Here is a 26,618-nt window from a genome sequence, read left to right on the forward strand (position 1 = left end):
AGGTCTTACAGGTCCACAGCTAGTGACAAAACTGTCAGAGCAAAGACAGGAAATATTTCATTACATTCCAACAATCATGTGAAAGCAACTAACGCCACTTTGTCATACAGAAAAAAACCCTAGGTTGTCTATGTAGACTACGTTCTATTAAACATATCTTTTATAAAGATGTACGTAACAAAATATTATTTCCAGTCGTGCAAAGTCAGGATTGAATAACAGAGACTTACATGAAAGTACATATTTCAGCAGAAATATTGACGTGTGAAATTACATTTCAACTTTACTACATGATATAGATTTACAGACATTGTTCTTAGACTTTGACATATATTGCAGTGCGAAAAGAAAATGTTTCTTTCCCAAAAAAGCTAAAATATTGCATTTCCTACGTGTTCAAGTAAAGTTTAAAAAGTTCTTATCTAAAAAAATCAGACTCTAAAATTTGATGGTCCGGGGTGCAAAGATTTGCCCTGCTATCCTAGATGTACTTATGATTTTCCCTTTGAGTATACAACATTCCTGGCAAAAGCCAGACTTTAGCAAAGAAATATCTGAAAAATCTCCAGACCCTTAATATAGATCTCTTAATAGATATTCACATTTACAACAATCACATGGACAATATTAATTGTGTTCAATAAAATTCACAACACATTAGTCACAATTCATGAGAGAAACATTCTAAACGTTTTTCAAAAGATACAAAAGTAATTCCAAAGATTTTGCAGAGATTTTAGGTAAATGCATGTCTGATTTGCAGCAATTTTCTTTTATGCTAATCTTTTGGTGGTTTTAACAAGAGCAAAGACCATCTCATTTGCTCCATTAATTATCAGATATACTAGTTTACTGTATCTGTCCTTGATTCTTAATCCATCAGAATGTCTTTTCATGTTTGTATTTCTCCTCATTGCTCTGCATTGTTGTAGATAATGATGTGACCTTTTCTGTTTATCTTTTTAGCTAAAAAAACTTACAAGAGTCTGAATGCATACTGTACATGTAGGTTCATATAAGTAGTCAACATGTAAATAATCACACAATATAGTTGTGACATTGTATAGCGTGGATTGTTTTGTTGTTCAAGTACCAATGAGGTCAAAGAGAGGTCTCTTTAATTTCCTTGCCAACAATGTTTACCTGAGCTGAAAGTCTGTGAAAAAAATAGAATCATTTTTAAAAACATTTCGTAAACCTACAATCTACACAATGTAAACCTTTTCTTTACCACTTCATACTATTTTAGCTGGCTGCATTAGAAAATTGTCCTTTTTTATACAAAATGAGACCGCATTTTGTTGTAGCAAGTTGTCACCAAGATAGCATTGTACTCTCATGTACCTTGAAGATGTGGTGAAGTCTGGTTTTGTGTAGCAGACTGGAATATACCTCTTGCCAGAATGTACGTACATTTTTGTCTGAGGTATAATCTGGCCTGCTACACCAGGACATACCTTTGTCCCAAAACGTTTGACTCAAAACATTTAACTTAGAGCAACTGCACATTTACATGCTCTAAAACAACTTATCACTTGAACATCAAGTTTCCTTACTTATTCCTTTGAAGACAAAGTGCAAATACTTCTCCTTAATTTAGTAAAATTGTGTCTACAGATTCTCTAAGTCACACACATTTCTTACCTTTGTAATGACTTTAAAAGCAGGGTTGTCAATATGACATATAATCTTACAAGCTGCCTATACACAGCTAAATCTTACCTTACGTTTGCACACTGAGGTTACTACAATGTATAACTTACCATCAAATTATTTCCTTAACAGGCAATTACCTTTACTTTACCACACATACATTACACAATCAAAGTTTAAGGATGATCTAACATTTTTTCTTTGGCATCCAGATTCTTATAAATTTTCATATTTTTCTCACAGTGCTATGCAAACATTTAACAGTGGGTTTGAAATAGCCATAATTACAACTATCTGCAAATAAAATCTAATAATCTTATAATCTGATAATGTACCGTGAAGTTATCCTCAAATGCAGTCTCATGTTTTACAAAATACTTTGTTGTTCTATCATATATTACATCATACTTCTAAAATGTTAGCATATGTACCCTGGACAGGGGGTGCTTATGATAGGAATTTACATCTACGTATACATTTATGTATTATGCTCATTACTCATACTGTGCATGCTACAGGAATATATTGCTTTGTACATGCTATGAATGTGGTATAAAACACATGCTGAAGCTTTGGCATTGAAAGAGCATCAAACTCCTCTGTATAGGTGGGTGAATCTAACCACATGCTTCACCATTGGTGTGAATAATACATACTAATAATGGGTGATGATCAGGTGATGTTAACTAGCATGCTGCTGAACCATCTTAAACTCATCACTTTGTCTTTGCCATGCCGGGACGTGACTTCATCGTACGTTGCGTGCCGTCTGTTTCAATCTGTGAGGTGTGGGTAAAACAAAACAAGACAAGACGCTTAGTTCATGCAAACAAAAGGAATGCCAAACACAACATGGGGTATGATGTTGGTATGTGAGAAGATGAGGAATGAAAGAGTTAGTTGTATTACAAGTGAAAAACGAAGGAGGGAGGGGGAAGGGATGGACGCAGAAGGGGTGATTGTGTGCTGTAGTGTGAGTAGTACAAGCTAGATGACTTTTTTTAGTCAGAGGTAAGAACATTTTAGTCACAGTCATCCCGCTTCAACAACAATATTGCATGATTGTGTCATTAAGACCAACAAACACATTGGGGACATTATTTCAGTAATGCCTTTTTCCAAACCATGAAGCTATTTATGTGCAAGTGTATGTCACCTTTACCATCCCTTCACCATCTTTCCCACCATATCAACCACTTCCATTGACATCAGTGTAAGCAATACCAAGCAAAATCACCTTTTCCGTATAGCAGGAATTCCTACCACCCTTTGTAATGACTTTACTGTTCCTTGAACATACACCAATATTACTGCCATGCCGTGGTTTAAGATTATACAATCCAAACAACATTTCATGCATGGAAACTTCTTAACACTCCCATACATAAGATCACCAAAAAACTACTTCCAGTTTGCAGACCTGATGGCATGGTACACATTTGCCATGGGGTTGTAACGCTGATGTCTTCTCCACTTCACTTCATATTCAATCTGTTCGAGGTGTAAATATCATCAAATATTTGGATGTACAATCACGATTAGTGAAAACCTGAACCTTGACCACCTTAGAAATCTGGTCAGTTTATCATATTCATGACAACCACACTTATCTGTATCACCCAGATGCTTTGTTTTTCAGGAAACTGGTTCAATCTTGTTCTTTGGGTGCCAACTGATAGTATATCTTGTGCACTTGGAAGACAACAACTGCTTAAGAGTTTTGCACAGACAGTTTTGAGTTTCAAGATTGAATACAAATTCATCATGTTCAGCACCACACGTTTCAGTGTTATCATCCCAAAATAAAATGTTCTCCTTTACAAAAGCTCTAAAATACACCAAAGATGTAGATGTTGTCTTCCTGTTTTGAACATCACAGCACCTGAACCCCTGGTAACACCAAGCAAGTCATGTATCTGTATCTGTATCTATATAGCCGGTATAACCGCCCTTCGGTGTAACACACCAGCTTCGCAGGCATGCGGCCCAGCAGCAGCTGGCTATATTACCCCGAGCGACCAGTCACACCTAACTTTTGCACATCTAGCTGCAAATGCTATCCTGCCACTATGCCCCTACTGTACTTGTTTTACATCTTTATCATCTCAAAATAAAATATTCTCTTGTACAAAAGCTCTAAGGATGTAGTTGTTGTCTTCCTGTATTGAACATCACAGCACCTGAACCCCTGGTAACACCAAACCAATCCTGTTTCTTTATTTCACCTTGTCTTCCTCGTCCACCTTGAGCCCTGCCTGGTCGACCAGAGCGACGAGCAGCTCCTCCAGGCGGTCGTTCTGGTACTTCATGTTCTTGACGCGGTACCGCAGCTCGTTCACCACGCCCATCAGGTCATCCTGCTGCTCCTGGAGCTTCTCTATCTCAGTCTGACGACAGAAACAATTTATAGAATCTTAGCTCAATTCATGGCAGGGACAGTTAACACCATTTCACACTATCAAATGAATAGTAGCATAAAATTCAACTTATTATAGCTCTGGTTCACTCCAATGATTGCTTTCATGCAGAATATTCTCGCCCCCATCTCAATCTGAACGTTTGGTTGTTACTTTCTGTATAATTTCGGGAATCAAGTATTTATCAGAAGCAGTGTAACAGGGATCAAACTTCGGAATGCCATTATCATGCTTTTATGAGGAACATGATACTCTGAGACAATAACTCTTTAGGCAAATATTCAAATGCCAATGATTTTGGAGCTACAATAGGATGGAAACCAGGCTATAGAACATAGTATCCAAGACAGAGCATTAGATGATTGCAGACTTGCAGTAACACATGGAACCAGAGGTCCATTGGAAAGGCACCTACAGCAGATGACTAGTCAGGATAGGGTCTCCACATACCGGTAAGGTACCCACAGAAATTATGAGTTCTAGTCATCTAGTTAGTGCTGAGTGCCTGTAAATGGCTTTCACAATCTACCTTCTCTGGATTGAGTGCCTTTGCGATGGCTTGTGCAGATGTGGCACTGTCGGAGAACAGCCAGGATTTCAGGGCGTTGGTGTGGATGCTGTTGGGCTTCATCGTCTCCGATCTTCGCACAAACCTCTTACGGATAAACTCTGGAAGGTTCTGTTCCACATCCAAGGTCAAGTCCACCTGGGTAATGAGTTATAGAGAGATATTGTTTACTACATTCTATTTCTCATTCAACATGTACTGTTCATTGACATACACTACACTACACTACACTTAAGTAAATGTGTTTGGTCACCTTAATTCACAACTTAAAGGAAATTGTCACTATTCAAATCTCACTTATTCCAACTATTCAACTAGTCAGCATACTGAAGGCAAAAAAGGATTACAAGCATAGAAATTAGAATCAATTTTCTTGATGTGAGAATTATCAAAACCATTGAAAGCTTAGGTCTCAACGTTTTTTGGGAGTACAAACTAATGTATATTGAACTGCAAACTCTAGTTTCTATGAAAGCAGCCATAGAAATCACAGGTGGACGAGATAATTTCCCAAATGTGAGGAGACTCCACCGACCTGCATGGCCAGTCTCTCCAGCACAGCCTCCTCCTGCACTCCTTTGATGTCATCCACAGCCAGACCAACCTGCACACAGAAACAGGCAGGATTTTAGTCCTCCATCAAAGGGTCTTTTCATGCCTTACCGTATTGTACTTAAGACAACTGGTACAAAATGACAAACACTCCGGATCCTGAAAAAAAATCTAGGACATGGAAAAACCTTATATAAGATTTACAAGAGGATCAAGCGTAAGTTTTCACTGTTAAGAAATTGTTTTTCAACATAATTCAGACATGAATGCTTTACAGATGAACAGCCAATGTTTTTAGTTTCCAAGCAGAGGTTTGGTTGTAGCTTGTTTTGGAAGTCTTTGTAGGACTTTTGAATGCCTTTCTATTTTCATCAGTTTTCTTCTCTATTATGCTGCCTAACATATCTGGAAAAAAACTCACAAAATATAAAGTCCAGCAAAACACATGAAAAATATGTCCTAAACAAGCCAGAGCCTAATTTCTGTTTGGAAAGTAGGATGTTTTTGACAGGAAGCTCAACATGAACTAAGGTAGATTTTACAGACTGACTCACCAAGAGATTCATGATGATGATTGATCCAATGATGAGGAACACCACAAAGAGGATGTAGGTGACCGGTCCGTAGAAGAGTTGGTCTGAATACTCGGCTAATGTTCCTTTGTCCTCAAACGTGTGGAAGATGGAGTCGAACTCAAACTCTCCGATCATCATGACTGCTGTCTTCACCAAGGAGACTTCCACAGTTCTGAATGAGAACTGCAGTCATGTGTTGAGAAGAAAAGAGATTGGAATACATGTATTTGATCAGAGAAAGAGGTTCACTGTTTGACATAGTCATGTATGTGTAGACCCTATAAAACACACACAAATGCCTTTTGTGTTTCAGAAAAAACATTGCAAGAAATTATTTGTGGAAAAATGCTATATTTCAATTTGAATCCAGCCCTCAATCTCAAGATCCTTTCCAGCATTGTTAAGAGGTGACCCCCTTAGTGTACAAAAAAAAAGGAATCTTTTATCTTCACCTGGTTGGACATCAGTGCGTAGAAGCACAGCGCAAAAGCCACCACGAAGAGGAAGAAAACCAAGGCGAACTTCAGGAAGGTCGTCAGGATGTCCGTGAACATCACCACGTAGATGCCAAACCGCGGGAACTTGCGGATGAAGAGAATGAGGTCCATCCACGCCAGGAAGATGGCTATAGCGCCTACCTCCCACTGCCAGTTCTGGGGAATAGGACAGTTGCTTTCATTACTGTATGCCACACCTTCAATCATTTGCACAGATTAGTCAAATATCATTCCTCCAGTACAGTTAAGATCAAACCTGTACAGGTGATCACCTCTACATAAGGACCACCTGGCCAATATGACCCTTTATCAGCGGTCCCTTAGATAATTTTCCACATTGACACAAGCAATAAGAATCCCACCTGTCCACATAGACCAGATTTTAGTGGTCTTCTTTAGTTTTGACTGTATATACTATTAGGATAGTTTCATATTTATAACACAAGGGATATTCAAAAGAACCAATCCAAGACATCTCTTCAAACATTTATTTCTGGTGCTTGCCCACCTCTTTCATGGGCTGTGTTGAGCTGATCCAGTCCTCTGCCTTCAAGTCAATGACAAAGAGAACAGACAGTGTGTACAGCGTCCACTCGATCAGGTTCTCCACTGTCAGGTAGTCCGACCTCTGCACAATCATCTGGACCACCTTTTGTAAACAACAATAGAAATGGTCAACATCCTTCACTCACAGAGAGGTATACTATCAATATTCCAACCCCAAACTTACAAGTGCCCTTCGTTTTGTGGCAAAACAAAATGTTTAAGGAGATACCGGTATTATGAATATCAATAGATCTGCTAAATTTAAATGTAAAGTAAAGATGTTACAAACATGAGCTATCTTTAAAATTGATAAATCAGAAACTTGTGCTACCTCTTTGATAATATGGAAAGCTGCCAGCCCCAATATGATGAACTTTCCAATGACGGTGAAGATCAAGATCACCGCGGAGTTGTTTGTGGACCATTGCTGCCAAGATGCCTGAGTTGCGTTGTCCGCGGTGTCGACATACGGAGGTCGAACGGTGACCAGGTACCCGGTGAGGAAGGTGAGGAAGACGAGATAGATGATGAGGGAGAAGTAGTAGATGTAGCGCCCATATTTGGTCCACTTGTGTCGCAGGAGGCTGGTGGACAGGGGGTGGGCCAGAAGGTGCTCTCGCTTGGAGATAACCTGAAATAAGTACACAAAATGAACACAAATGACAATAAGCAGAAATGATATATGATGTACAGTCAAACCAGGCCGATGTGACCATTTTTTGGTGTTACATAGATACTTTTTTCCAATAATAATTCTGTCTACAGTAACCACCTGTCCACATATAGAGTCCCTTGAGAGGTCTTCTTCTGCAGTTTTAGCTGTATTCCATTTTTACTCTACAACAGAACTATTAGGTAATGTACTGGCTCTACTTGTGATGGAAAAGAAATGATCAGTAAAGAACTTAGTCTTAATTATCAGTTACTGTACAACGTTTAGCTTAACAGACAATTCATTTTTCTTCTATCAGTCTGCATCTTTTTCTGCAAGCAAATTTCAATCTCCAACTGCGTCTTTATCTATCTATAAGCGCCCATCATTCCTGCTCTGTATCTTACCATTATCTGTAGGGGGTGGTTCTTCTTCAGGACATTTGAGTCAGCTGAGTATGCCTGCACCCCCTCCTTCACGTAGTTCTCCTTGTCGTAGACCTCGTTACTTTCACCGCTCATGATCGACATCTTCTCGCTGTCGATGTCCTGAAGCCACGGTGCGTACATGTCATCCAGAAACTCATAGTTAAAGGTGATCTGAAATAAAATGTTGGCAAAAGAAACATTAGCGAGAAAAGTTCTTATTTAAGTCTCTACCTAAAAAATTGATTGCCAAAGCAAGAACCATATTAGAGAAACTGAATCAAACAGAAAGACGAAGGAATGAGGGTGAGCAAAATATTGTACCTCATACTTCCTGTGTTCGGGATTCAGACCATTGGATGTGGTACACTTGTTGAAGACAAGCTCAGCAACAGCTTCACAGAAAGAAAGCCCAACATTGCAGTAATTATGGCATATCTTACACAGTTTAAGTCAGCTTACCTCTGCTACTTGCAATTCCAATGACTTCTAGGTTACTGTTCTTATTACACTGTTCACATGATGTGATATTTCACTTTTGAGTTTCAAAACTAAGTCAGCTTTTATTCAAGAGGAAAGTATAACTGCATTTGTATATGATGCTGGCTTAAGTTCTTAACAATGCTTTCCCAGCTGATCGATACACATTTTGTACTGTACAATACTGTCCATAGCTCATATGATTCACAGAGGCCTAGTGTAACTGGATAACCCTGACTGCTATGACTGTATACAGAATAACTCACATGGCATCTTCCTGATGAGTTTCCTCATAGGAGTGGTCGCCATCCCTGTCGCTAGATCACTTGTTTTGTTCCGCATAGCCATCTCCCAGTTCTCATTATTGATAATAGCTGCTGCTGTGTCTCTATAACCAAAAATGAATTGTCAGCAAACTGCTCACAGTTGCTCCTACCACCTTCTATAACATGGACTTTAATTATCTACATTCACAAGAGTTTGACTTTGACTTTAATGGAATTGCGATGGTACAATGCATGTGGGACACAGGCAGCTCTTGCTGGTGTTGTGACGCACGCATAAAACAATACAGAACAGATGCATTTGTACAGAGTTTGTCGGTGTGTTTGCTTGTTTGTTACTGTTTAATACTCAAAGATGCTTGCCTAAAAAATTATACATAGATTTAACAGTCTTTGGGTAGCAAACCTTGGCTGTAAATCGTCATTGATTACAAAGTTGTTTAGCTTGGCCATTGGAGTTCAGGGCCATGAATTGTCTATAAATTCTGTCTCATATTTCAATGGAAACACCCCTTGAATAGCTTGAAGAATTCATTAAAAAGTGTAAAAGTTTTGGTACAGTGTGTGTCAGATAAAAAGAAGTCAATATCAAATGCATTCTAAAAAGCTATCAAAGGAGTCAACTACTTTATTATGTCATTCAGAGTACGAGTGATAAATAAAGACCTAAGCTCTGTACATACTTGTGGCCGTTGTCTATGGCCAGGTCCAGACAGTTCAGCCCAGCGTCGTTCTTGAGGGAGATGCTCGCGTTCCACTTCAGCAGGAGTTCCACCATTTCCACATGGCCGCGGGAGGATGCCAAGTGCAGTGGTGTTGTCTGCATGGGGCCACAAATATGTTAGACTAGACTGTGACTTAGAAATAATTGTCAGTGAAATATCAAGCACTTTGACTGCAGTGAACCACCTTTCCTGAAAGTTAGAGTGGGTACTGGTCCAGATACTTCCTGAAACAATAGAGAAAGCAGGAAGGAAGTATGCTTAAGCTAAGCCTAGGGAAAAAATGTTGTGTTTCCGGTTACCGACTGACCTTAGCAAAATCTACCCACACTAGCCTTTTTGTGTGGACCGCTGGCAAGGGAATCTTTTATCTGACATGCATCTGAGTGATGAGAATCCCTACCTACCTAGCCGATATTTTTCAGGACTGTAATCAGAAACACAACATCAATCTTCACAGGCATGGCAAGATTACAAGTTGTTCTACGAAATTACAAAATGTTAGCCAACTAGTCTACGTGCCTTGGCCTTGTCGGTGGGGTCCACAGGGGAGTCATCGTCCAGGAGGGCCATGGCAGTTTTGGTCCATCCCTCTGCTGCTGCACAATCAAGCGGGGTCCAGCCATTGGTGTTCCTGTTAGTAGAGGGCACTGTTATGCAGGAAGCACACTACAACATTGTAATAACACAGACACTGCCCAGTCAGTAACAAGACTAAGAGACATGAACAAGTTGACACACATACACATCTGCAGCAGGTTATTGCAGGTACAAGACAGAGACAAATATTATTTGAGGTAAAGGTAGTCCCATAGCTATTTTGAGGCCATAGGGGCAGTGGTTTGTTATCCAATGTGTCGACATAGGCACAGTATTTGAAGGCAGAGCCTATCCCACTGCTTCCAACTTTTCCACTCCTAACCGAAGTCAGGTACCCATTTTTTTACACCTTTGTGGAGTGAGGAAAGTCATGTTAAGTGCCTTTCCCAACAACACTAGCTAGAAATTGCAGGGATCGAACCCATGAACACTCGATCTGGAGTCCTTTAGCCTTAGCCATTCAATGCCACTGTCATCAACAGCAAATAAAGATGACCATACAGGATCTTGAAGAGACTGTTTAAGTTGAGAAATGACAGCTTGGCAGCTTTGTCTTCATGTAAGCACAAGTGAAAACGTGATTACACACCTGGCTTCGATGTTAGCACCTGCCTCCAGCAGCACCTGCACCACCTTGGTATGGCCTGCAATGGATGCTAGGTGTAGCGGTGTGCTCGAGTTCTCATCCTCACCGTTGATTATAGTTTTGTCTCTCTTGACCAGTTCTCGAACAACCCTGCCATGGAGAAGCGTAAATATCTTGACTTTTTATTCATTGCCAAAAAAACTCAGAGTAGCGGCACTGACTATGACATACAATGTGCACTAGGCTTTGTGTTTCTTTGTAAAATGTAAAAACAAACCATCACAGCATCAAACATCATGACTTTTGTGAACACAAATGTATGATGTATGATATCAATCTTTTGAAATAGAGACAAATTAATATTTTTATTTTCATTGGATAAAGAGCTTGCATGTTATTTTTGGCTACTCGTTCTTTGCACATGCTGAATATCATGGTCAATGCTGATATATCTACTGTTCAAATGTCTACTAGGTATAAAATGTTGAAGAGAGAAGATGTGTGAGAGAATGGAATCAGATGACTTACTTTGTCCTGCCACTCTTAGCTGCAAGGTGAAGGGCCATCTGCTCCTCTTCATTCTTGGTATCAATGAATGCTCCCTTGTCCAGCAAGGCCTGGAGAACACAGGTGGGATAATCTCTATTAGACACTGAAAATTCATCTAACTTTTCTTTACTTAATTTTGGAGCAGAGGGATTGTATTACTGAATTATTGAACAAATACAATGATGATTTCACTGTGGGGTGGTCAAACTGCAAACATAAAACCTTTGTGGATATTTCAAGATTTACAGTATCAGGACTTTAATTTTAAGGATGTGACAGCCAAACTGAAGACATTGTTTCCTGAAAAAATGAGTTGATTGTACTATATAAGCCATGGACAATGTTAAGCCTGACGTTCGTACCTTAACACATCCAAGGTACCCCTTCTCAGCTGAGATGTGCAGGGGGGTGTTGTCGTAGCGGTCAGACTCTTCCAACATGGACGGGGCCAGGGGGTGATCCAGCAGGATCTGCAACAACAACAACAACAACATGTCAACAACCCAGACATGTAAATGTTTTGATGAGATCCAACTTTGAAGTATCATAAGGTGATGTTTTCATGTGTCAATGGTCCCATACAAAAGGCCTAAAAACGGAGAAGAATGGAGAAGACTTTCAGATCTTCCTTGGTGCCCCAGTGGTAAAATAGTTTGTTTGCTTTATTAAGATCTCAATTAGTGTTCAATCAAAAAAAAAATCACACTATTCTACCTGGAGTCCGCTTACACATCAAATATAATCAAATGAAATGTAAAGAACAAAATAGTTAGTCTGAATTGTTAGACTATAAAGGGATAGATGATCTGAGCTGAGTTTTCATACCCAATCATGTGCATTCTACACTCATGATCTGGTAACATCTTTACATCATGTGGTACTAGAACCCTAAATTTCTCTTTTTGAATAGCACTACCAGTATATTAGTAAGCTTTCCACAATCAAAAAGAGGAAATTCTGGCATTTGTACCTGTAGGGCATCCAGCCTGTCCTCCTGTGCTGCCCAGTAGATGGCTGTCTTGTCGTACTTGTCCACGGCGGCGATGTTGGCCTTGTTGTCCAATAACATCTGGATGGTCTCCACGTGGCCCTCGGACGCTGCCAGGAGCAGTGGGGTGAAGTTGTCCTTCTCCCTCCTGTCCACATGTGCACCCCTGTAAGAGAAAACAAACAGGTATAAATTCAAGCTCTATGGTTATCGCAACCTTTAACACGATACATGTAATGTGTTTGTTGTAATTACGACTCCATGAAGATTAGTGAAGTATGTATCATGTTCTGCCACTAATGGAGATATTTCAAATAAACAAATAAACTCAATTATTTTTTTCTCTCCTGTTTCCAGCGACTGACTTTTTACATACATGTACATGTAGCAGTAATTAACACAATGCAAGAACTTGCCTATTGTATATCATACTTTTTTACAAAGTGTGTTTTGCACAAAGATGATAAAACGTACATCTTTCTGAAGTTTTGTGTACTACTTTGAGCTGCAGCTGCTACTTAACACTTCTATCCTATGATATTCTTGCTTCTCAGATAATAACAGTATTGTTGAAATTACTCTACAATGTTGACCACAAGTTAAGCTATTTCCCATTTTTGCACAAAATTTTAGTATCATTGATCCATTCATGAGTTTCCTTGTCCACCCAACTTCAGAAACAAAAAGGAACTCACTTCTCCAGAAGGTACTTGACCACATGTGCGTGGTTGTAGCTGGCAGCCTTGTGTATGGGTGCTTCCTGGTTGATGTTCAGGGCGTTGGAGCGAGCGTTGTGCTCCAGAAGCAGCTTGACGATGTCCAGGTTTCCCGACACGCAGGCCAGATGGAGCGGGGTGGCGAAGTTTGTCCGAGGTTTGTTCACATCAGCACCTATAAAGGACATAGCATGTTCATCATCATAAACTACTGTAGCGGTAATTAAAGCAAGCACTATCCAATATAATGGTATTTTTAGTGAGTTTTATATATGCTCAAGGTGTGGATCTCCTGAATTAACGTTACTTTTTATGAGCTATCTGAGGAACTGCACTCCTTACTCATGTTACTAGAAGCACATGTATCAGTGTTCAGATCTTGGCCAAGTAGACTTAGCTTTTAGTCCTCAACCTTGTCATCCAAAAGCAGACTACAAATTTGTCCAATGTACATGTACAGTCCACCTCTATAGGCCATCGGAAAAGTACATGTAACACAAACCCCACTCAACCCATACACGAAGCATGTGATTACCTTTCTCCAGACAGAGCTGTACCAGCTCCAGGTGTCCATTGTCCACAGCCATGTGCAGGCAGGTGTTCTCATCATTGTCTTGGTCTGTCACCATCTGGAGTTACAAAACAGGTGGCAAAGGGAAATGCTTTATTCTCACCCTATATACTGCAAATAATACTTTAATTCATAACATCTTTCATTCCCAATGATGCCAGCAATTTTGTACCGGGAGGACAAACTTTTATTACTTGAGGTTAAGATACACATGAAATTTTGGGAAAATCATGAAAGCTAAAACAGATGATGATGAAAACAGGACTAATTGTCGTGTCTACTATATAAATCATTTACTGATTTAGTATGGTTTCATACTCACACTCAAAAGGTAAGATTTTTTATCTGTTCATTTATTGGTTTGGTATGAACACATAGATACATGAACAGCCAGGGTAGCCCAAAGTTAAGATAAAAGTGTGTTCTACAGAATCTTGTTGATATTTCTTGTCTTGTCCTAGCCTGTACTTGTCCATACAAAATGCTTCACAACAACCCACCTGAGATATGGTGACCCAGCCGTCTAAGTTCTCAGCAGCTGTGAACAGCATCTGGGCGAGTTTCAGGTTTCCAGACTGGCAGGCGAAGTGGAGGGGCGTCAGGAGTTCCTCCTCACACGCACGCAGGTTCGCTCCGGCTGCGATCAACAGAGCACCGATCTCGTTGGACTCATGAATGGCGCAGAGATGTAGCGCTGTCATCTCCTGTTTGTCTTTGGCCTAAAGGACAGAATAAACTGACATCATACTGATGAACAAACAAGCATGGAAGAGGGGAGGAAAAAGAAACACAAAATGAAAAGACAGAAATAAAGATTGAGGAGTGGCAAGAACAATTGCAAGAAATTCTACAACTTTATAAGTAAATCCTGTAAAAGAAAAGGGACAAACCTTTTCAGGTGTTACTGTTAGATGGTGGGCTTTATGTACCTAAAATATTGTCATCATAGTATTCATACAAGTACAAATGTACATACAACAAAGTATTGAAGTATGGTTTGTGATTCTTATACCTCCACATTTATTCCTTCACAGCGCAGCAGGTCCTGTGCTGCTGTAACATTGTCCCTGATGCAGGAGAAGTGCAGTGCCGTCTGACCGTAGTAGTCCTTCTCGTTCACATGCACGCCCTGCGACACCAGGTACTGGATCACGCTGTCCTGCTGGCTCAACACTGCCTCATTGATCTGTATAGTGAGAAAAAACAACTATTAAAAACATTTATCTCTCCCCATTTCGTTGACTTCTGTGTTGTATTTGAGCTATCAATTTCAGATGGTGACGGCAGCCTCATGCATGGAGCTTCAGCTATTAGCCTGAGGCATCAAACCTCTGTACGTAACTGAACCCAGCAAACTTATCAAGAAGAGAAGGGGTGCCTTGGCTAAATATGCAAGAGGCCACTTAGCAAAGACACACTGCACTACCTTTATTGAGGATGACTGTTTTACCTACCTTAGCTTGTAAGTTGTATGTACAATATTTTTCCGTGTTATTTTCATGATAACATTACAGTAACTAAATATTCCATTTGTACCTCTTTAATTTCACTTTCACTAGATACAAATTTGTAGTAGTCAGAGCACACACCTGCTCCTCTGACTGTTCCCTCTTCAGCCTTCTGAAGCGAGCCGCAAAGTGTATTGCCCTGGTGTCATCTTCTCCTTTACGATTCACATCTGAAGAAGAACAGGAAGGTGGAAAGAGCATTTTAATCCGACGAGGGAACTATTTGACATCTGGTTAGAGGTCACGGCCGCCACGTTTTAACAGAGCCTCCCCAAGGTATATTGTATAGGCAATAAGGGAGACTCTGAGCAGGAGAATGCTGACAGAACCTAAAAGTAATATGTACAAACTAACCTGCCCCATTCTCCACCAGCAGTTTGACCATCTGGTAGTCGTTGTTCCTGGCGGCATAGTGTAGCGGACACAGCTTCTCCTCGTCTAGTTCGTTAATTTTCTTGCGCTTTAAGTTGCCGGAAAAGCGACTCAGCACTTTCATCACGACATCTTCATCTCCATCTCTGGCAGCCTGCATCATGACAAAAATCATCGCTCAACTTTTGGAATGACTATCGTTCATACAAAATCAACAATTTCACAAACTTGATCCATACTTTTTTCAAGTGCAGGGCTGAAAATAGTTTTTCCTTCCTGCAAACAATGTACCAATACTGCTGTGCAGGAAGGAAGAACTATTAGTAATACTATTTACTGTACCTACATGTAACATGCAAACTTACCTACACCTGACAAATTATATACCTGCACCAAATTATATACCAGCGTTACAAAAAGTGGATTTATGAAGTATTTATGAAATATTTGTTTGGCATTTTACAGTTGGAGACAATCAGTGTAGCAAACACAAACTCACATACAAAATGTACATGTACATACCCAGTGCATTGCTGGTGCAGGTAGACAACAGAAATACCTGCACAACAACAATTCTACCTGCACTATCCTGCATATACAGGTGGTAATGGTATTACCAGCTCTAAAGTGTAGCCTTTAACAGGTGTGAAACAGAAAAGGCACCAGTTGGCAGCTTACCATCATGGACATGTTTTGTATCCATAAGAAATGTCAGGACTTACATTGTAGTATATATGCAACCTGAAAACTAAACCTTTCCCAGAACTTATGGCTATACTGGTAAAAACTACTATTAAGTTTAGTTCAAGATCCGCAGTGAAAATGTCAAAGCATCCATGAGAAAGGTGAGGACTTAGTCCATATCCAGGAAGCCAAACCTTCAATACCACCCTTAAATTCTGCATTCAGCTCAAAGTGTCTCCTACCTTAAGACATTATTTCATTTCAAACTTACAAAGAGAAGAGAAGATAAGAAAGCTCACAAGCCTTAACCTTTGCTCACAACACCTGATACCACACTGACTGTTTTTAAAGTCTTCGGCAAGTTATTCCATTGTAGACTTCAGTTTTTCAGTTTTTAGCAGACTTAGACATTTCTGAAAGGTTGAAGACTGAGGCACTTAAAAAAAGTTCAAATGCCATCATCGCAGTGTCTGTAGACTCCACCCTGTGCCAAATTTGTGGTCTACATGAAAAGAAAAAACGACATGTGGAAGTTCTTATTTTTAGTGTTTACCTAAATAAAACAAATTTTGAGATAAGTAAATCCTGGCAACGACAAGGCAGACTAACATAAAGGTTGCAAAAATTATGAAGAAAAAAACTACAAGTTATGGCATTGTTACATCCAATGTATTACTGACTATTATATAAAAGCACACATTTTGCTGAGTCAGGGACAGTAATTTTCTTTGCTTCACTCCAAGATGTCAGCCCTCAATTACACAACTGTACAGTGATTCTTCCAAGTGGAATGCGATTGAAAGGAAGATTATGCTTCTTGATTCCGATTCCAATCAATTATTCATGGGAACGAATGGACCAAACACAATCCATATAATGTATATATTTGCAATTTTGAGTAACAGATTATATTTAGTGTTGAGAAGATAAACATATTGTGTAGTAGTTAAGGGTTTTGATTAAAGCAAATTGTGATAACAGCATATAAGAAGGGGCCTTTACAGAAATATACCGTGCACTTAGGCTGATTAGATGCTGGCTACCTTCAGCACAAGGGATATTTGTCATATTGAATTGCACGAGAGACAAACGGTGTTAGGTCTGTCATGTCTGTTTGCAATTCTTGTGCATCCTACTACTCAGTATTTTTTTGGGGATATGACTTGTCTGAATAAAAAGACTCTTTTTACACAACCATGAGATTTGACGGATGAGACTTGTCTGTTCTGCTACTTGCAATTTTGAAACCACCTGTGACTGCAAATACTGACTTGATGTATCAGGTATGTTGTTCATCAAATGCGACATATTTCATTGTAAAGCTGTCAGCCCCATCCAAATATCGTTCTTTCTAGTTTGCACAGGTTAAAACAGCATATCTTTCCGGTAAATTTCTCATGTTTAAATCCTTAAATGTGTTTACAACTACTATGTGCCATGCCTCTGTTAGGGCTAAAACTTACAAGCATGTGAGTTCCACCTTCATTTGTTGAGGGGACAGGTCTACATTTACCGACATGCCTTTTGGACTCACAAAGCAAATTTGTCAGGGGTGTTTTTCACCTGTTACTATGGACTCAGCACATTTTGGTGAGTCATTGATGGGTTGCAAAAACATGCCTCCATTCAGGCTTCAAATGCAGATAGACAAGCATGTCAACAATAAAGGATGCTTCAGAAAGTAAACATACAAGAGCTTATAGGTGGGGCCATCTACTGAGCGGTTCTTTAAAGGATGCCTCTCAGAATCTCATTCACAATGGGTATAAAGAGTGAAAAAAATGTATTTACTGGGCTGTACTGTTAACTTTTTTGTCCCTGGGAGAACAACTGTGAATTTGTATTCAGGAACAATAAACTTAAAACATTTTTATTTAGGTGGTAATAGACCTTGAACAACAGAGTGACATTCAAACAACAAACAATTGGTATTATTTAGTAAATCAAACCATATGGTTAGAATTTCCTCATCAAATTGTTTTTATGGCTTAATCAATTTTTATTCAAAGGCATTCAGTTGTTCTGCCCTAAACTTATCTACTGTCAAAAGATCATAAAAACACTTTTAAGTTAATAGATCTTGAAGTAATCTAAAATCTTAACCCTTACAAATATCAAGAAACTTAGTCTTATACATCTTTTACTGATATCTTTCCACAAAAGTTTTCTGACAACCGACACTGGTACAATGCAAGGTGGCACTGTACATCCAATAAAATGTCTTGTTGTATGAAACCTTTACTTCAACATATTTTTGAAGAATCTTGATGTGAGCAATTTTAGAATATGACACTGAAATTTTGTAAATAAGAGTACCCATGACAAAGTACCATGATACTGATAATTGTGACAACTCACACTTCCCACCTCATGTATTGTAACATGACTGCCTGAGGCAAAACCTAACAGGTGGGAATGTACACAACACAGGTGGAAATAGAGACATGGTGGGAGGGACTGACATGTTCAAATACAGGGAGAAAGGTAAATTAATTAAATGCAAATATAAAGCAAAACAATGGATCCAAAACTAGACATAAGTTAGACGTAATTTAGATATCAAACAAGGACGACAACAACAACAACAACAGTAAGTGTTGGTTGTTATAAAATCAAATAACTGAAAATCGAGGAAAAAGAATTTTAACGTTTGGTTTTAACATCTAACGTTACATCTACATTGTTGCTACCCCTATATAGCCCCATCAGGGGCAAAGTAGGGGGTAACATTCGGTTTCTTATGGAATAGCTTTTTTTTTAAAGTCAGCGTTTATGGGTTGACAACTTAAGTTGACCATGAGGCATGAGCTATGTATTAAACATTGGATTTTGATTGTTGGCAATACTTAAAATATATTTCTAATCTACGGCTCATAGATAGGAAACCATCATGATTTCTGTTCGCAATGGTTAATGGTTAGGAGAAACACATACTAAAACTGTTGCAACAAAGAACCCAAACACTGAGCCTGCCTGACTGCACAACACAACACAATACAATGTAAACAACACCAGACTAATAAGGTTTTTCCCACACATATTTGGACCCACAAAAAATCCGCACAAATAAGGGAATCGCGGGGCTTTACGAAACCATTTAAACTACCGCATGGAAGCTAGACATCCATGTTGTGTGTGAAATGTGTTTGCTAACGCTTCATAAAACACAATACAACACGTAGGCCAAAAAACACCGTTATGATATGTGCAGGTATGGTGAGGATGTGGGGAGGGGGGCGCCGTACCTGGTGTAGAGAGATGTTCAGGGCTTCCGCACTCTCCCACCGCCTCAGCGCTCCGTCCGGCTCCTTCCCCGGGCCCGGAGGCCTGGGATCGTCGATGTCGACCACGGACGGCTTGCCAGGCGACTCTTGCATCTCCATAGCGCCGTTCTCCATCCCGGCTAGGTCGCCCGTTACCGTGTAGGACCCCGACATGTTGGCGGCCCAAGCGCCTGGACGTACGGCGGACGGGTACACGATCTCCACCGGGGGGAGTTCCGGACTAACCTCTCCTGGGGTCACGCGGTTTCCCGATCCTCCCGAGCTCGGTCTGCTCATCAGCCTGAAACGGTCCACGATGATATGTGGTATCACTGAGTGTTTACTGGGCTGTAAATTATTTACCAGAACCTGGTATATTGTTTGCCATCAGGGCGTGTCCCTGTCCGTGAAAAGGTGTTTTTGTGTACTACAGGTCATCTCCAGGTAGCGATGATACCTCATTTGCATACGGGCGATGTGGTTCAACTTCATCTTGGCCACGCCCACCTTTCTTTGTGATGGCACTCGAAGTACAAAAGAAAGCGGTTTAAAACAAAGCTGTTTGTGTTAGAATAATATTTCTGTAGATTAGAAGTCAATACTCTTGGAGCTTGGTTGATGAGGAATTTAGTACGTATTTAGGATTTAGCGTTGAAAGAATTTCTGTAAGAGTTTTCCGTTCAACTTCATCAATTTGCCATTGCATAGACAGCCCTTGGAGATAATGGACTTTGATGCGAGCGTAGTCTGTCGTTTAAAAAAATACAAATGTACAAACCGAAAAAAATAAATATCGGACATCAGAAATGTACAGCCTTTAGTAGAGTAGAAACTACGCCACTGGGGATATAAGTCAGACAGCAGACACTTCTTTTTTTCTTCAAATATAAATCAGCTAGCAGACGCTTATTCTATAAATGATCCTTTTTTTCTCAAATATTAAATAGTAGTTAACGGAGAACAAAATTATGTACCAACCCCGCCACCAATTTCAATCTTAACTGATCGCACCGAAATATTTCAGGACTGTCAGCCCAGCAATATCCAAGGAGGTATTTTATCAGATAAAATACCATTGCAATACCCAATTGCGCAGACGGAATTCCATATAACTTTATCTTTACTGGGCAAAGATATAACAATTATGTATAATGACAGTCTTTAATCTTATTTACTGACTGTAAAAAGAAACAATGAGAAATCTACATCAAATATAAACGTTAAAAGAGACTAGGAATTTTTTTCTCTCTATGTCGGTTTTGGACATGAAAAATATTTTATAGTCAATGTTATTGTTACTTTGTACCCGAAATGTCTTTTACTGCGTCCCATGGATAAAACCTAACCGTTCAGAATTAGGTCAAATCAATATACCTACAAGTCAGTGGTGTTACTATTGACAAGTGTAAATCAAAAGTACCAGTGACAGGAAAGGAAATTGATGGACCCGAAAAGCCCAACAAAAGTGATGGCAGTGAGTGGCTATGGGGAATGAAGGGCGCATGCTGGTCGATACATGAGATATGACAGCGGGAAGTGCACACAGGCTAACGTCCTTCCTGTCCACTCCCTAAATACCAATATGTGATACTCCTCATATGATCAAAATGCGCTAGAGGTCCATAAACTGCAATGCGTATACAAATCGCAAGACAACGCTGCTGCATGGCTGTTTTCGTTGACCCGGAAGTGATGCTATGACACCGTCGTATACAACAGCAACAGGTGTCTCTTCGGTGCTCGTATCCACAGTTCTCCAAAGTTTCGTACGTGAAGAAATCAGAGTGTACAGTGATGGTGTTCACGAGATAACCGTAAGAAGACATGGTAAGTAAGGCAGTACTGTTGTGGTCGTCATGCCAAATTCTTCGTGGCTTTAGAAAAGTAATGGGGCAGTATAAGTATGCTATAACGTTATGCGCGGCCGACTGGGAGGGGCGTTTAAGTTAAAACTGTGAAGGGAAACAATATGATTTGTATTATTCACTTTTCCCTCACAGGGTAACCAGGGATCTGTCTTGAGCGAGGAGAAGCTACAGGAGCTGGAGAAATCCACAAACTGTAAGCAAATCTCTTGTGTAGAAGCTGATCTTCAGTCTTACCCTTCCAACTTCATTTTGACTAGCAGAAGTTTTAATACAGAACGTTCTGAGATTTCTAGTGAATACTAACTGCTCTGGCGTGTTTACTTTCTTACAGTCAGTGTCAAAGAAATCACGAAGATTCTGAAGAGATACGGAGCCTTGGATGGTTCACCTAATGGGGAGGAAGGTAAAAAGACTACTACTAAAAGTTAAAAAGGATATTGTCGATGTCAATTGTATGTGCTACGTCACCATAGTAATGACGAAGTGCCATTACTTTGAACTATTTATGACTGCACTGAACATTTATCTTTTAACAATCTTCAGGAATTCCTATAACTAAATTCCTGAACATTCCTGAGGTGGTTGGGAATCCCATCATGCCATGCGTGTTTGCCAAGTTCAGTGACCCACAGGGTGGTAACCTCGGCCCTGAACCCTTCCTGCTGCTCTTCTCCATGCTGCATCCAGATGAACCAATGGACAAGAAGCAAAAGTGTGAGTCATCTGATGTAATCATTTGTTTTAGCCAATCAGAGAGTATGATATTCAGTATCATCACTGAACTTGCTACCTTAGGTGTATGGTAGTTAAGTAGTACAACTGTATTTGTATCAGGGCTGTGGATCCATCTCTTCAACCATGGATCAAAAATTCACCCCTTCTGGCAAAATAATCTGAAATTCATGACATAAGAATGAAAGTATATTTTTGTAACCTTAAAATGACAGATTTAACAATGAAAATCAATAACGTTTGCTCCCAAACAACGAGATTGACGGCCAAAAATGGAGACAGCCCTGATTTGTGTGTGACTTTTCTCTTAGATATATGGGAAAATCGTTTGACTCTTCACCTGACTTCCTATGTTTTCCGCAGTTGCGTTTGACATGTTGGATGTGGACAGCCAGGAACAGCTGGGGTTTGAGGAGCTGTTCAGCCTGTACAAGCTGCTGTATAGCCCCGCGCTGTCCGACCAGAAGATCTCACACCTCACAGCACAGGTGCTGTTCAGGGACGACCTGGCCATGCCCGGATACATCAACTTTGACGAGTTCTGCCAGGTAGGTGGAAATGTTGCTGTGGTTTTTTACTTTTTACGCATTTCAATACTAGTAACTAGAGATGCACATATTTTACAGCAATGTGTACTGCTTGATTTTGTCATGACAATGAAATATCATTTTTGCACAATAGCAGCATTTCAAGAACGTTTTTATTGATGGAATAATTTCCTGTCTCACTTCCCTCCAGCTTGTTCCTGTGTCAGAAATCAAGAGCAGACTTACAGTGCAGCTACAACTGTCCTGACCTTCCTTGTATGTTTTTGTGGTTTTCCTGTATTAAGTTGCAGTGTTTCAATCAACCCACACTGATGTCTTCACATTTTTCAAGACAAGTTCAATGATTGTGTATGTGATATATGTAGATGTGCAGCAATCTACATAATTCTTACACAAGAATTGACAAAACCAAATCAAAGAGATGTAAATAGAATTACAGTAGATCATCATTTTCGCACTGTTATACAGCAATATCTAGTTACAAGTCACAAAAACAACTGCAAGGTCCTTACAAATCTTAAGATGCTGCATACTTTTAGAATTGAAAATTAACTGTGATGTTTTCATGTGATAAGTGTAGAGAGGAAACCTGTGTTTTGTGCTTTATTATCAAGGAAAAATTACAGTGTAATTTTATGACACTCTGTAAATGTACATTTTAGAGAAACTTTAAAGGTACATTGTGGTTAGAATTTTTTTCAGAGAATGTATATACTACATAGTTTGTAGAAAGAGTTCGTAAAAGAAACCCGAAAGATATGATGGAAATATATTTTTGCTACAGTGAGTCATCTGATTGCAAAGTTGAATAAAACAATTTTTTTACAACAGCACAACTTGCTGTATCGCTTCAGTCATTTGCCGTTGTTTTCGCCTTATGTTCTTGTGTTGGGATGCCATCCTCCTCTTTGCTTCCTTCTCCTGGCTCACCGCTTACTACTGCCGGCGCCTTCCCAAGAGCCCCTGAAAAAGTCATTGACTTAGATAGCAAAAATCTTTCCTGTACAACACGATACAAACTTACACAGCTGTAAGTATTCTACTTTAGATTATGCTAGTATACCTCGAGAACAGAAGGTGTGTGTTGTATAGCAATGTGAAAATACTGCTAAATTGAAAATGAACCCCAAAATACCACAATCAGTGCCTCAGCTTTCTTCACGCATGTAAGTACCAGAACATAAAATAAACTATTGTTGGGCTACAAGACTAAATTTTTGAGATGCATACAGCCCAAGCAATGATTGTCATGCTGAATATGTGATTCGGATGCTTGAGCATTAATTGATGCAATTTCAATTAAAGCCGCTAGAGAGCGCAAATGGACGGTCTGCTCGTACTGACTGCTAGGTATGTTACCGCCGCTGGGTGGCGCAAGTGAGCGGTCTCATTTCAATTTACCCACCTTGTGTCAGTTCAAACAACACCTTCTCCACCTCCTCCTCCGCTAGTGCGTCCACTTCCTCCTGGTCCTCCATGTCGTCAAAAGCGTCCTCGAGGACCTCCTCTATAACCCCAGCCTGGGTGAGGAGGGAAGACATGCCAAACATTACCTCCAGCTTGTAATATTTTCGCTCGCCTTGTCATGAGTGGACCGTGAAAATACGTCTCTGGGTGTGTGATTTCGGCTCGTTCTGTTATTGATGTTTTTCACTAAAAACGCCTAACCATATCGGAAAAAAAATCAAAATCACACGACTGCCAGGATGATACTGTAATTTAGAGAGACGATACCTTGACCATCTCCTTAGTGAGGTCTGACACGGTTTTCTGGATCTGAGACACCTGGAGTAGAGACTGCATGTCCTTCATGATTTCAGTGCTCGACTCGAATGCATTGACTAGTCGTACATTGGCTGGAAATGGCGGAAAAAATTAATGGATGGAGTCATGCATACTGAAAAGTAATATGATATTCAAATCCATTGATAAGGTAGTTTTGCGTGTCATTTTTAATTATCCACTCTTTAGTATAGACTATGGTTCTTGGCAACATACCTAACTGAAGTTTGAGGCTATTTTCCACAGCGTTGAGTTTGGCCTTAGCCGCGTACAGTCTCGTAACGGCCTTCCGGTTCTGAACGATCTGTCGGGCAAGCTGCACGCATGCGTCCTTCGAGCCTCTTTTCTTCTTTGCAGCCTCGCGAATTTTCTTCTTCGTCTCAGCTTCCGCACGTCCAAATGCTAAGATTTAAACAGGAAAAGACCGTAGCTTTGATCTTGCACTCAAGTTTCATATCCGTATTTTCACTATCTGGGAACAAATGTGTGGCTTTGACTCCGAACTAGTTCGTCAATGTAGAAACGAACAAAATGTTAGTCGCAGCCACATTGCCTAGGTGCCATCCTATCTAGTATGCCGGGTCTCCTATACTCGCTCCCCCAAAACTAAATAGCATGGGGTCGATGAAGGTGAGCGACATCTAGGTAATGAGATACTCGATACAGAAGTTACTCAAGAAACTGGATAAGTTTTGTAAATGTCTGACTGTTTACAACTTGAGTAACTTTTGTATCGAGTAAATAGGATGGTACTCAGGCTAGGACCCACCCTAGTTAACCGTAGACGAAACTACCGACGCACCTGTGGCGTTGCTAAGCAACGTACCCAAGCAGATTACACAAACTATAAACTCTCCCGAGTGGTTTATAAACACGCCATGGGGACTGTACCACAGTCTCTCTGGGGAGGGGACCAAACGCAAATTTCAAGAATCATATACTCCCGCTACAAATTTTGGAACATGCCAGTACTTTTTTTACCCTACGATATATTCATTGCTCAGCTGTAGTACAAATAAAAAGATACTTAAATGTAAAAATGTTGGTGACGTATAAACAAGCAGGTAAACTTGCAATGGTTCACACTACGAGCTTCTATATGTAGGTGTCACACATAACGGTTATACCGGTTGCATATGGATCTATACAGCATATATATTACCCCCATATACAAAGCTGGTTAATGTAGGGTATATTCATCCTCTGGCAACTGCTGGTATCATTAGGATGTTCCTGGACTACACACCTACTTTGAGCTACCAACGTTATATATCATTTCAGCACAATGAAACTCACCACCAATTTCTCTGTCCAAGATCCGATGTTCCTGCTTCAGCTGGCGCTGCCATGCCCGGATCTGAATATAAAAAGTTTCAAAGTAACATTATACAATGAAAGATAAAAGAGAAAAGACACGAGTGTAAACTTTGCGGGTTTTTTTTCAATCAAGCATTCCCTGACAAAGGCCCAATAGTTTCCACACCTCAGTAGTCATCCAAGGACATGGACTAACCTTAGCGCTATCTATACAAAAGAAACTATTACACACTATTATTTCACTAGACCGTAGAAACTACCAGCTGAAATGAAATGTTTAAAGACGTCATTAATAATGCATGGATAGAGAGAACAATAAAATCGCACTGAGAAAGCCCTAAACTACTGTTATATGTGTGTGTTCTGTTGTTCCTACAACGTATTTGTGCCATGTCGTATCTCCGTGACTTCACAACAAAGATTATTTCCTCTTGTTTCTGCCAGTATCCGATTAGTAGGCAAGCTTTAGGTTTGTTTGTTTACCCTCAACTTGACAACTTCAGTGTGTGTTGATGTTATATTAGATAAGGGTACAAAGTTCAGCGACGCCACACATATTTCTGAAAAAAACTCAATTTTTCTTACCTTGAAGACCTTTTCCAAGATTAATTTTTAAATATACCCTACTCCATTATGTTTTGGCATTCTTTGTCATGTACCTGATGTATACACGTTGTAACGTTAACGTTTACGTTAAGCGAACAAAAGCGGAAGCAGCTCACCTTGTCTCTGGGATTGTTTGATGTTTCTTTCTTCTTGACACTTGCACCGCTACCCATAACGGAGTCCCCGGACTTGTGACGTTCTGTCAACGTCCAGAAGAGACAGTGACGGCCCAGTGGGGGCGCATCTTAGTGAGAACTAGCAGCTGTAGACGACCTTTTGCAGTGAACTTGGACACGGATTAAAGAAATGCCTAGCTTGGCTACCTGCGTTACGCACCTCAAGGAACCGAACTAGACGGTTACATTTCATTATAGGGGGTTCGACTGTGGTGTCATGTTGGCGAAAGCGGGCACACAGTTGACAATGTATGCAACACAATGTGCGATCGTTCATATACATGTACGTAGTGTTATGGCTTTTTGTATTAATTATGTGTTTTGTGGGGAATGCTGATAGAACAACCCGCAACATGGCGCGGTCCAGTCCTAGCAGAGCTT

General features: G+C 40.0%; 3 protein-coding genes across 3 annotated transcripts; 1 reads left to right on the forward strand and 2 right to left on the reverse strand.

The window, feature by feature from the left end:
- Positions 1 to 1,759: 1,759 nt before the first annotated feature.
- LOC136433697 (transient receptor potential cation channel subfamily A member 1 homolog) lies at positions 1,760 to 19,628 on the reverse strand. Its single transcript, XM_066426142.1, has 25 exons — positions 19,191 to 19,628; positions 15,244 to 15,415; positions 14,971 to 15,059; positions 14,394 to 14,567; positions 13,882 to 14,100; positions 13,346 to 13,439; positions 12,790 to 12,985; positions 12,077 to 12,260; positions 11,469 to 11,576; positions 11,086 to 11,174; positions 10,561 to 10,707; positions 9,894 to 10,005; positions 9,333 to 9,469; positions 8,632 to 8,753; positions 8,210 to 8,280; positions 7,868 to 8,059; positions 7,140 to 7,439; positions 6,771 to 6,911; positions 6,218 to 6,418; positions 5,745 to 5,948; positions 5,174 to 5,242; positions 4,600 to 4,776; positions 3,879 to 4,040; positions 3,074 to 3,144; positions 1,760 to 2,432 (listed from the first exon to the last, which is right to left on the reverse strand). The coding sequence occupies exons 1-25, from the start codon at positions 19,503 to 19,505 to the stop codon at positions 2,402 to 2,404; spliced, it is 3,777 nt and encodes a 1,258-aa protein (XP_066282239.1). The 5' UTR covers positions 19,506 to 19,628; the 3' UTR covers positions 1,760 to 2,401.
- Positions 19,629 to 20,892: 1,264 nt separating this feature from the next.
- Positions 20,893 to 23,192, forward strand: LOC136433714 (calcineurin subunit B-like). Its single transcript, XM_066426166.1, has 6 exons — positions 20,893 to 21,035; positions 21,209 to 21,269; positions 21,408 to 21,479; positions 21,620 to 21,790; positions 22,172 to 22,356; positions 22,547 to 23,192. Exons 1-6 carry the CDS (start codon positions 21,033 to 21,035, stop codon positions 22,601 to 22,603), a joined length of 549 nt encoding a protein of 182 aa, XP_066282263.1. The 5' UTR covers positions 20,893 to 21,032; the 3' UTR covers positions 22,604 to 23,192.
- On the reverse strand, positions 22,928 to 26,421 carry LOC136433706 (charged multivesicular body protein 3-like). The gene is made up of 6 exons (XM_066426153.1): positions 26,178 to 26,421; positions 25,435 to 25,495; positions 24,355 to 24,540; positions 24,091 to 24,212; positions 23,762 to 23,876; positions 22,928 to 23,319 (listed from the first exon to the last, which is right to left on the reverse strand). Exons 1-6 carry the CDS (start codon positions 26,232 to 26,234, stop codon positions 23,207 to 23,209), a joined length of 654 nt encoding a protein of 217 aa, XP_066282250.1. The 5' UTR covers positions 26,235 to 26,421; the 3' UTR covers positions 22,928 to 23,206.
- Positions 26,422 to 26,618: the final 197 nt, after the last annotated feature.

Source organism: Branchiostoma lanceolatum, chromosome 1 (assembly GCF_035083965.1).
Source record: "Branchiostoma lanceolatum isolate klBraLanc5 chromosome 1, klBraLanc5.hap2, whole genome shotgun sequence".
NCBI lineage: Eukaryota > Metazoa > Chordata > Leptocardii > Amphioxiformes > Branchiostomatidae > Branchiostoma > Branchiostoma lanceolatum.

What these genes read in the sequence shown, in the direction of transcription:
- LOC136433697 (XM_066426142.1), bottom strand. Translation starts at nt 19,505, where the DNA reads ATGAGCAGACCGAGCTCGGGAGGATCGGGAAACCGCGTGACCCCAGGA. An exon ending in ACAGGCTGGATGCCCTACAG is followed by an intron (nt 11,577 to 12,076) that starts GTACAAATGCCA and finishes TTGTTGTTGCAG; the next exon opens with ATCCTGCTGGATCACCCCCT. An exon ending in AATGTGTACCATGCCATCAG is followed by an intron (nt 2,433 to 3,073) that starts GTCTGCAAACTG and finishes CACACCTCACAG; the next exon opens with ATTGAAACAGACGGCACGCA.
- LOC136433714 (XM_066426166.1), top strand. An exon ending in TTCACCTAATGGGGAGGAAG is followed by an intron (nt 21,480 to 21,619) that starts GTAAAAAGACTA and finishes AACAATCTTCAG; the next exon opens with GAATTCCTATAACTAAATTC. An exon ending in AATGGACAAGAAGCAAAAGT is followed by an intron (nt 21,791 to 22,171) that starts GTGAGTCATCTG and finishes TGTTTTCCGCAG; the next exon opens with TTGCGTTTGACATGTTGGAT.
- LOC136433706 (XM_066426153.1), bottom strand. Translation starts at nt 26,234, where the DNA reads ATGGGTAGCGGTGCAAGTGTCAAGAAGAAAGAAACATCAAACAATCCC. An exon ending in CTTGGACAGAGAAATTGGTG is followed by an intron (nt 24,541 to 25,434) that starts GTGAGTTTCATT and finishes TTTAAATCTTAG; the next exon opens with CATTTGGACGTGCGGAAGCT. An exon ending in TCACTAAGGAGATGGTCAAG is followed by an intron (nt 23,877 to 24,090) that starts GTATCGTCTCTC and finishes CTCCTCACCCAG; the next exon opens with GCTGGGGTTATAGAGGAGGT.